General features: G+C 41.0%; 1 protein-coding gene across 4 annotated transcripts; it reads left to right on the top strand.

Moving 5' to 3' along the window:
- Nucleotides 1-438: 438 nt before the first annotated feature.
- Nucleotides 439-9,394, top strand: LOC105007969 (semaphorin-4B-like). 4 transcript variants are annotated; one of them, XR_004575465.1, is made up of 11 exons: nucleotides 439-709; nucleotides 5,627-5,692; nucleotides 5,810-5,918; nucleotides 6,283-6,402; nucleotides 6,547-6,677; nucleotides 6,826-7,007; nucleotides 7,302-7,430; nucleotides 7,556-8,084; nucleotides 8,159-8,310; nucleotides 8,437-8,492; nucleotides 8,632-9,394. XR_004575465.1 is itself a non-coding variant. In XM_034290932.1 (8 exons), exons 1-8 carry the CDS (start codon nucleotides 575-577, stop codon nucleotides 7,575-7,577), a joined length of 894 nt encoding a protein of 297 aa, XP_034146823.1. In that variant the 5' UTR covers nucleotides 439-574; the 3' UTR covers nucleotides 7,578-8,128. The 4 variants fall into 4 exon arrangements, 1 of the variants encoding a protein (XP_034146823.1); XR_004575467.1 differs by lacking the exon at nucleotides 439-709 and adding an exon at nucleotides 3,437-5,384 and having other exon boundaries at nucleotides 5,484-5,692; XM_034290932.1 differs by lacking the exons at nucleotides 8,159-8,310; nucleotides 8,437-8,492; nucleotides 8,632-9,394 and having other exon boundaries at nucleotides 7,556-8,128.
- The last annotated feature ends 1,662 nt before the right edge of the window (nucleotides 9,395-11,056 follow it).

Genomic DNA, 11,056 nt, shown 5'->3' with positions numbered 1-11,056 from the left:
ATGTATGATGAGAGATATGTTTTGACCCAGTCATGGGGCTCTCGGATTTCCTCCTCTGGCTTGGTGATAATCTCCTAGATGTTGAAAGACTTTGCTGGTGTTCACACTCCCTTTTATATGTTTATCAATTGTGCAAACTACTGTATGAAATAATTTAGCAATGTATTTCTTGTTTGGCCCTGATGTGGTCTTTAATGGCTCTATGTTTTAGAGCTCTACAATACCACACTAAGGTTATTCTAATAATTCGACAGTTAATAACTGAATGAGGCTGCATGTGGGGTTGGAGTGAAACCAACCAGGGCAGTAGCACTCGAAGAGAAGGGTTGGAGACCCCTCACTAGACTATCATGGACACTAACAAAATCAATATCTGAGTTCAAGGGTTTGTGCGTTTAGCATGTTCGCTTCGAAACCTTTCTTATAGAGAAATACAGAAGGAAACAGGCACGGACCATTACTTTGAACATATTTTCTTTTAGACAAAATGAGTGTAGGCCCCACTTAATATCGCCTTATTTCTATGTAATAAACAATTCGTAACCTAAATGTTTGGTTTTGAAATTTCTGGTCTATGAAGCACACTTGTCACGCGCGGAAGAATGTTGTCAACCAACATTCTGATACCTTGCAACATGAAGTCCACCTGTCTAACTGGATTAATATTTTGGCTAAACTTGTTCAACTTATCAAACAACCAAACACGAAGGTAAGTAGCTAGGTCCAATTGCTAATGGTACATTTTTTATCATTTTAATTTTAGAATTTAGGTAACGACAAAATACTGATTTACATAGGCTATTTTATGCTTGCCACCCTTTCCGCATAAAATACGGAATCGTTCCGTGTATTTCAGTTAAATAATTAACTTTCTGTTTTCGTTATTATACTTACCACAGTTTAATTTCTTAGTGATCAAAGTCAGTTTAAAGTAGAGTTTTATAGTCAGAAATAATTGTAAATTGCTTCGTAATAAACAGAGTTAAAAACTGTCTGAAACCGTTATGCGCCTGGCTATGTGCGCGCCCTTGTGCGCCTGGCTACATCCACACTGTTCTCCCAGGCTCAATTAATTTCAAAAAAGGGATGCGTGGCGGTTGAGTAGCTTGTGGTGCGACGCGTGGGATCCGTGAGAGGCGAAGAGAAAGTTCCTGATCTCCCAAATTTATGCAAATGACCTGCACCTTTCGCTTGGGACTGGTCAATCATGGGATTTGTGTAGGTGGTTTTGAAATGCTATATGTACAATTAATATTACAAATAACTTTAGTTCCACAATTAGAGTTCCATTGTCTTCTTTTGCTGTCCTTTATATAAATATGGATGAATTTTTTTAAAAACGTTTAGTAGCATGGGATTCCCTGTACGATTGCACGCTGTATTCCTACCGAGACGCAAACAAAAAAATGCAGCACCGAGACAGGTGGCCGTAATATTTGATGCTTCTGCGTCAATATTAGATAGCTAGCCACGTTAGCAGACTGGTGGCTGGTTTGCTAGATAGCATTGCAGGTTGTGTCAGAATAACATCAATGATACATATGAATTGAGTAGAGAAATATACAATGGAAAAATGTATTAAAATGCGTTTCTTGGATATATGCTTATCAGTAGAAACTCATGGTGATATGGTCTCAGGGCACTACGTTGGCTATTTGACGTAAATCTTTGACAACCAAATTCGTATAGTAATTATTATTAGATTAGATATTGTAATTATTATTGTAATTATTATTATTGTAATTATTATTATTATTATTATTATTATTATTATTATTATTCATTAGAGTAATAATCCAGAAAAAAAAGTGAAAGGCTTGTGTTCTACCCACTGCTCAGGGAGTAGTGGTGTTACAACATCAATACGTTAATTTTCTTCCTCCTTCAGAGCTGAACGTCGCTGGTTTGAAATGTTAGGTATCACAGCTCTGGACGTGTTGTTCGAATTCATTATGTATGATACGTTTTCGTACTGTTTGTAACATATGATACGCTTGTCTAGCATTCGTAACATATACGTTTTAATGGCGTTCATAACATATTATTTTATGTTATTTTATATTAATAGTGTTTGTAACATATGTTATGTTTTAGCCAATTCATAATGTATTATACTTTTGGTAGCGCATTGTAATGTAACCTAACATAACGTAACATTTATACTCTCCATTAGGACATATTTTGCACTTGGTAAAAGGTTAAAGTTGGGTTTTTATATCAGAAATTGGTCATGTTTTTCTCATGAGGCAAGAAAGGGCCTTGTGTATGCTACCTTTCTGCCTGTATTCGATTGTGGCGATGTCTTGATACTGTACACCATAGGGTTTTGAGGTTTGTTACAAACTCTAAATCTCTCGCCCACCAGTGTACCCTGTATGAGAGTGGGGTGGCCATCACTAGCTCTATGCAGAATATCCCATTGGTAAAAAAAAATTACAAGGCCATTCTTGGAGTGCTCACAGTTTATTTATACTCTAGCATTGTCCAGCAGACTAATGAGAAATATTGCTTGCACTCTCATAACTGTATTTTATTGACGGTTCCTAGGACATGCACTGGAAAAAAGCTGTGCAATTTCCACCTGGAATGAGCTACGAAAGATTTTGAAGTTGTTTAGTGGCTATGATTTTAAGTACAAAATCAAATCCATGATAAATATTGAAATGGGCTGCTGTAAATGTTTAGAATATTGATGTTAATTGGAATGATGGTAATTTATGTTTTATGTTGTGATTTTATGTACTGTAACTTCTGTGTGCTGGTATTTTTGGCCAGGTCCCTCTTGAAAAAGATATTGTCAATGTGGCTAACCTGGTTAAATAAAGGTTAAATAATAATAAATGAAAAAAGCTGAACTTTCTTCTTACAGATTTGCTATGCTCGGACCTTGATACACAGCTTACCTGCTGTTATGACCCTAGCTCGCCCACAGACACTCCCACAGGCAAAGCGCTCTGGGCGATGCTAGCGTTGGCTATCCAAAATTCCGCGAACAGTGTGAATGTATCGTGAGTCCATGTGTGGAACTTGAGGTTGAGTGGATATCTGTTACACCGTTGTCGTGGTAACGATGAGGCGCAGGAATTATTGCAAAGCGGGATAAACTGATGCTTAAATATATAGCCTTGTTTTCTATTTGATTACGGTAAATCTATGATTTGATATTTGATGGAGCAGGAAGTATAAACTGTGCGGTGGACAGCTACCAGGCTCTGTAGCACTTCAAAAAAGCACAACTTTACTGCCAGGATGTGGATTGGCAAGTCTTGGCTACGCAGATTGTGACTTCTATGGAATGCCATTTAAGTCAATATTAAATAAATAAATATGGCTATGAAAAATATCCTGACATAAATAAATGAGGCAATACATATGGGTTTTTGTTTTCAAATTATTTTTTCAAAAGAAAATTTTTATTTAAGGGACTTTTATTTCATAATACAACATTAATGTCAAGGGACATTTATTCCATAATGTCACATTTATTTATTTCAAGGGACTTATTTGATTATTCCACATTTATTTATTTCAAGGGATATTTATTTCATGATGACACATCTGCATCTGATATATTCAAATGAATGGGGCGTGGTTATCTCACAGTTTCAGACCAAAGCAACAGCAGCACTGAATCACTGAATTTGAATATATGAGAAAGACGAGAAAAGTCCTGGTGGATAGAAAGGATAGTTGGCTACATCGTCACTGCTCATTGTTCAGATGCGTGTGATGTCTGACTCCAGAGCCAGACGTGGTGTGATGGCAGGCAGGGGTTTCTGCCTTGGAGCAGAGCAGGGCATCAGCGCCGGTGAATGTGCTGACCCAAGGGCAGAACCAGGGACGATGGGCAGGGGGCCGACGTGGGAGAATCTGTAGTGCCAGGCTCCACCGGCACAGGAGCACTGCTGTGCATTACTCTCCTCCACCCTCCACGCCAGCTTCCCCCATAGGTCCCCCCAAAAAACTCTTTAGAGAGGTCTCCGGGCGGAGGGCAGATATGACCAGCTAGCAGCCCCCTGGCGGAAGGCTATGGCCCTCATAACGAGTGGGGCAAGCTCATTGAGGCGCCTCTCCTGGTCTCCCAGTCGTCTCCATGAATCCACCGGGTACATTTGTTCTGGTTGAGTCATTCTGTCATGAGTGGAGGTAAGCAGGACACAGGCGCTGAGTTAATGGAACAACGATGGCTTTAATGAAAATAAACTAGGGCAGGCGAGAAAACAACAAAACAACAGAAATCAGGCAGGCTGGCAAAAACACACAATGACTCAACAAAGGCTGAACAGAACTGGGCAGGCTAAATAAGGAGTTAACAAGACAAGTGAAAACAATAACGAATTGAAGAACAAGCTATTGTCAAGAACAAAGGACGAAAACGAGACAGAACAGGCTACATTTAGGGACAACGGAAACAAAAGGGAACAAAAGAGAGTATATTTTTGGCCTCAAGAATATATATTTTTTGCCTCATTTCTTTATTTCAGGATTCATTTCATAGCCATATTTATTTATTTAATAGTGACTTAAACGGCATTCCATAGACTTCAAGCCTAAAAACCTCCACGATTAGGCTGGCTTCTTTGATGGTGTAAAGAATTCACAACAGTTATTTTTTAACTGCTTTTTTGCTATTTTCACAAACTGGTACATTTTTACAACTCTTAATACAAAAAACAATGGGTCATCAAAAAGCATTTTTCAAACTCTAACACTGTAAAAATGAAACCTTTAGATCTACTTACAAAAATTATGTTACAATATTACACACATTATAGATGAGTAGATATGAAACCACTTCACCTTTTTCTTTACTTTCCAAAAAAGTAGAAAAGGAAGGTTTTGGGTGAGAAACAGAAGGGTTTAAATGAAGAAACCACTGCAAATTGAACGCTTCTGTTCAATTGCATGCATGCATAACAGGATAGGATGCATTGACAGGATAGTCCTAATTTTGCATGCTTTTCGTAGATAACTGTAGGTCCTACTTAGATTATTTGTACTGTTAAACAGAGAAATTGTTTACACACCGCAAAAAGATCTGAATTGAATATACCTAACTGATGTACAGCGATGTGTGAACTCAGTGTTTGAGGTAATTCTCAGTAAAGGAAGTGGCACTTAACCAAATGGTTTCTGGGTCCCTCAGATAAGGAAACTGACACAGACGCATGTTTCATTCTGCCTTTAAAAATGTTTTATATATTTTTTACTGACCACATTTTTTTGGAGAAGACCGATAAGTTACTGCTCACTGTTACTCTACAAGAGTTCTTAACAAACCATTTGACAAACAACGTGCCTTGGAATTAAAGTTCCACCAGCAAGTGTGTGTTGCAAATGGCACTCTTGATACGGAAGCCTGTATTAAAAAAGGCCAGAAGAAGGTAAGCAATGTTGGTTCGCTGTTGGTCTTAAGTGGCATATGAAGCTGTGTGTATATAAAGCAGTATCTTTGATGTGGGCCATGCATCATATGCTTTCAGCTTCCTTTGAACACCAATCCACATCCTCTTTAGTGGCAAGTATTTTCAGTTGTATCTGATCAGGTATGAAGCTGTGTTAGTGCATATGTGTGTGTCATGAATTATGTTGTTCTCCCCTCTAATGTCCCATCTGTCTGCTGGAGTTTCTGAAGAATGGGACTGTCTATGTCTGTGGCTCCTACGCCTTTGACCCACAGTGTGCTTTCATGGTCAGTTACGTTCAGTTTATGTCTGTGTTATGTTACTGTACTAAAATACCCCCCCATCCATCAATCATCACTGTGTGTGTGTGTGTGTGTGTGTGTGTGTGTGTGTGTGTGTGTTAGGACCCTGCAACATTCTCCCTGATGAAGGATGGTGACAAAGTGAAGATGGTACAGGGAAAAGGAAAGTGTCCTTATAACCCCAGGCAAAGTCACACAGCTGTTACTGCAGGTGACGGGCACACGATTATCTTGCTGTCTTAATAGGGACGCCATTTCCCTTAAAATATACTACATTTACTAATCCTACACCGTACTCTAACCTTAACCTCAACCTTACTGCTAACCTAAAATTAGCCTTTTTTATAACTGGGACCGCCGGTTTTCCGTTCACGCATTTCATATATATATATACACTGTACATCATATAATACAGTCAGAGTATGACCACCCCATAGTAACGACAACGACTCACACTTCTGCTCTATGCCAACAATATAAATGTTTTCTTCATGGACACACACCAACACAGATATTAAATACTTTTTGGAATCCACAAATGAAATGGACTCACACATTCTCATCTTTTCATGTAGATGGTGTACTGTTCACCACTGCCTGTTACAACTTCATGTGTACAGAGTTTGACATCATCAGGGCAACAGATCCACCAAATCAACCAGTGCGCATATTCAAGTCTATGAAATTGCTCAATGGTACGACCCACTTCTCAGTCACACATGCCTGAAACCCAGAGAAACATAATATATCCAATATGTTTGACTCAGGATGTGCTTCACGAGTGTAGCATAACTTTTCTAATAAATCATTTTTGCTTTTTGATTATCTGATGAGTCCAGATCCCTGGTTTGTGAGCTCTGCCCTGGTCAAGGAAAGCCACGGAGAAGATAAGATCTACTTTTTTTTCACTGACATTGCAGGAGAGTATAACCCCAAGGTCAGAGTCACACGGGTTGCCAGAGTTTGCAAGGTGAGAGTTAACAACATCAGTCGCTTTCTTGTTATGCATCTATTTCCAGGCTGCTAATTAATGTACGTGTGCTTCTCAGTTCATAAGTTCATACTCTTACCTCTTTCTCTCCCGGTCCATCTCTTTTCCCATGCTCTGCCTGTGCCAGAGGGTAATAGGGGGCTCTAAAATCCTGCAGAACCGGTGGACCAGTTTCCTGAAGGCTCAGCTGGTGTGTAAGGATCAGAACAATGTCCGGAGCTACACCATCCTGTCCCACGTCTACCCCCTGGAACACCGCGTCGGAGACCCCAGCAGCACACACTTCTACGCCCTGTTCACCTCCCACTCGTAAGGTGGTAGCGGGTGCAGAAGAAGACGTGGAGCGCAGAGAGAGGGGTTGAGGGGTGGGGGTTTTACAGTGGACAGATAAGAACAGGGGACAATGGGGTGTCATTCGGGTGAGTACAGTAACTGCTAAATGAAATCTTTTTCAAATGTAACCAATGTAGCAAAAAATATGTGATTATATTTTAATGATGGTCATATTTTGCTGTAGAAATGAAAAGATTACAAGCCCAAGATTAATTTAGCAGCATTGGATTTTACTTTATTGTGTGTGTGTGTGTGATTTTGTGCATGCAGGGAAGGAGAACGTGTGTCAGCGGTGTGTGTGTACAGCCTGGCTGACATCAGTAAACTGTTTGCAACTGGAGACTTCAGGGATATGAAAACGGGGTCCTCTGTGTCTGGGCCGACCCCCGACCTGGACAGGTAACGCCTTAAAGCTTCACACACAGGGGTCTCTGAAGATGTCTCTGACATTTTTGTTTCCGATCAAACCCTTTTCTCCCAAAAGTACTTCTTCAGTCCTTTGCTGTATGGTCTTTCCCCCGTAGTGTGAATATGATAACCAGATAGCCCAGGGTTACTACTCTCTCCGTATGCCTGAAATGGTGCTGCAGTTCATCAAGGAACACCCGCTAATGAGTCAAACTGTGGACACAGTTCCCCTTCTGGTGAGGTGGGGAATCACATACACCAGGATCACAGCTGCCAACCGCTGTGTTATACCTGGGCACGGGTGAGAAAGACGGGAGTGACCGATGATAGAGGGCGAGAGAGAAGTGATTGATGATAAAGCATGCAAGAGAAGGGACTGATTAATAATAGAGGACGACAAGAGAGGGGAGGGATTGATGGAGGACAACAGAGAGGAATAATTGACAATAAAGGACGAGAGAAAATAGGGGGTATGAGTTTAAGCCATTGTGATGTTGTGTGCATTTTGTAGTGTTGGAGTTTTGTTTCAATGTTTGTAACACAGAGTTGCACAGCATTTCTGTTGTCGGTCGTAACGTCACTCTGCTAAATGAGATCGCCATCACAAATTTGGTGGAGCCCATCAACAACATCCTAATACACCAGGTATGTACACGCACACAAACACACACACACACACACACACACACACCCTATTAACCCCCTTTGGTTCCTCTCAGGGCCATGCTTTGCTGGGCTCCCCCTCTGCTCTGTCCCGTGTCCTGGTGGATGGGTGCGCCGTATACCCCACCTGTGAGGTGTGTGCCTGGGCACAGGGTCTAGGCTGTGTGTGGGACGCCAAGGAAAGAGCGTGTGTGGCAAAGTCTACACAGTGAGTCTACATAGAGACCTCTCGTTTTGTCTCCGCCTACCTCTTCTATCCAGCTGTGTAGAGTACTCTATCATTCCTGTTTGTTTAGACTACTGCCTTGCTATAGTCTTCTCTTTCTTTTCTCAGATCTCCAGTACAAAATAAATCAGAGGACCCTTTGAAGGCGTGTGGCACTGGAGAGGGTAAGTAGAACCAGTATTATTGGCACAATATTTCTTACTAAATTTTCCTCTCAAACTCTCCCTCCACTTCTCTCTGTCAACCACCTTTCTCTCTCCCACTCTCTCTGTAGTAACTCAGTTTCTCTCCCTCCTCTCTCAGGGCGTTGTTCCCCTTTGGTGAAGGAGCTGCATGTGAGAGCGGGATTGTTGGTCATCCTGCCTTGCGTCAACCTCTCCCCTCTCCCCTGTGTCTGGGAGCACCCCGAGGGCCGCCACACAATGCTGCTGCACTCCTACCTGATGGTCACCGTCTCCAGAGACAACTTGGGTCTCTACTTCAGTCTCTGCCCAGCCCAGAGTGATGGTTTCAGGGACAGCGAGCCCTGCCTCACAGCCTCCTTCCAGCAGATCATGGAGGAGACACAACCAGGGGGGTTGTTAGTAATCTGTGTCATGCTGGAGGTGCTGTTTGGAGCTTTAGTATCCACTGTATTTCTGAAGAGGCGGAGCTGTCGGAAACAACACATCCCATTGGAGGACAGAACGGAAGTGGAACCAATCAGGGTCAGCCGGAGCGGGACTATGAGAATGAGTTGGTGATGAGGGATGCACCTCTGGGCTAATCTGGGCAGAGATTTATTATGTATAGCTTGACTGACTTGTATGAACAAAATGTGTCCTATTTTTAATGGAACGTTACTATAAAGAAGTATATTTATTTTTATATTTCATATCACAATTTTATAATGTAAAAAGTGTCATTTAAATATATATTTTTTAAATTGGTCTTAGCTGAAAATCTCCCTTAGGTGTTCAATTGGGTTGAAATGTGATGACTGTGAAGGCCATAGCATATGATTCACATCATTTTCATTAACGTCAAACTATTTAGTGATATACAGGTTTTGGTCATAAAATATGAATATCATCAAAAAGTTGATTTATTTCAGTAATTCCATTCAAAAAGTGAAACTTGTATAATGTATACATTCATTCCACACAGACTGATATATTTAAAGTGTTTATTTCTTTTAATTTTGATGATTATAACTGACAACTAATGAAAACCCCAAATTCAGTTCTCAGAAAATTAGAATATTGTGAAAAGGAACAATATTGAAGACACCTGGTGCCACACTCTAATCAGCTAATTAACCCAAAACACCTGCAAAGGCCTTTAAATTGTTTCTCAGTCTAGTTCTGTAGGCAACACAATCATGGGGAAGACTGCTGACTTGACAGCTGTCCAAAAGACGACCATTGACACCTTGCACAAGGAGGGCAAGACACAAAAGGTCATAGCTAAAGAAGCTGGCTGTTCACAGAGCTCTGTGTCCAAGCACATTTATAGAGAGGCGAAGGGAAGGAAAATATGTGGTAGAAAAAAGCGTACAAGCAATAGGGATAACCGCACCCTAGAGAGGATTGTGAAACAAAACCCATTAAGAAATGTGGGGGAGATTCACAAAGAGTGGACTGCAGCTTGAGTCAGTGCTTCAAGAACCACCACGCACAGACGTATGCAAGACATGGGTTTCAGCTGTCGCATTCCTTGTGTCAAGCCACTCTTGAACAAGACACAGCGTCAGAAGCATCTTGCCTGGGCTAAAGACAAAAAGTTATGTTCTCTGATTTTGCATTTCCTTTGGAAATCAAGGTCCCAGAGACTGGAGGAAGACAGGAGAGGCACAGAATCCACGTAGCTTGAAGTCCAGTATTTTCACAGTCAGTGATGGTTTGGGGTGCCATGTCATCTGCTGGTGTTGGTCCACTGTGTTTTCTGAGGTCCAAGGTCAATGCAGCCGTCTACCAGGAGGTTTTAGAGCACTTCATGCTTCCTGCTGCTGACCAACTTTATGGAGATGCAGATTTCATTTTCCAACAGGACTTGGCACCTGCACACAGTGCCAAAGCTACCAGTACCTGGTTTAAGGACCATGGTATCCCTGTACTTAATTGGCCAGCAAACTCGCCTGACCTTAACCCTATAGAAAATCTATGGGGTATTGTGAAGAGGATGATGCGATACACCAGACCCAACAATGCAGAAGAGCTGAAGGCCACTATCAGAGCAACCTGGGCTCATAACACCTGAGCAGTGCTACAGACTGATCGACTCCATGCCACGCCGCATTGCTGCAGTAATTCAGGCAAAAGGAGCCCCAACTAAGCATTGAGTGTTATACATGCTCATACTTTTCATGTTCATACTTTTCAGTTGGCCAACATTTCTAAAAATCCTTTTTTTGTATTGGTCTAATTTTCTGAGATACTGAATTTGGGATTTTCATTAGTTTTCAGTTATAATCATCACAATTAAAAGAAATAAACATTTGAAATATATCAGTCTGTGTGTAATGAATGAATATAATATAAAAATGTCACTTTTTAAATGGAATTACTGAAATAAATAAACTTTTTGATGATATTCAAATTTTATGGCCAGCACCTGTATTTAGAAATGTGTTTATTTTGATTGTCGGTGTGATTCTAGCCCTCAATCGGTTGGTGATTTTGGTTTCCATTGAGTGCCTGACTGCCTGACCCTTGTTAAATAGCGTTGTGGTTAGAGACGTAGGTTCCAG

The sequence above is a fragment of the Esox lucius genome, chromosome 25 (genome assembly GCF_011004845.1).
Source record: "Esox lucius isolate fEsoLuc1 chromosome 25, fEsoLuc1.pri, whole genome shotgun sequence".
NCBI classification, from domain to species: Eukaryota; Metazoa; Chordata; class Actinopteri; order Esociformes; family Esocidae; genus Esox; species Esox lucius.
Note: the sequence above shows the minus strand (reverse complement) of the source record. Positions and strands in the feature narration are given on the sequence as shown.

Coding starts and splice junctions, on each gene's coding strand:
- LOC105007969 (XM_034290932.1), top strand. CDS start 575: ATGAAGCACACTTGTCACGCGCGGAAGAATGTTGTCAACCAACATTCT. Junction 7,008..7,301: donor GCCCTGTTCACCTCCCACTC/GTAAGGTGGTAG, acceptor TTGTGCATGCAG/GGAAGGAGAACGTGTGTCAG. Junction 7,431..7,555: donor CCGACCCCCGACCTGGACAG/GTAACGCCTTAA, acceptor TTTCCCCCGTAG/TGTGAATATGATAACCAGAT.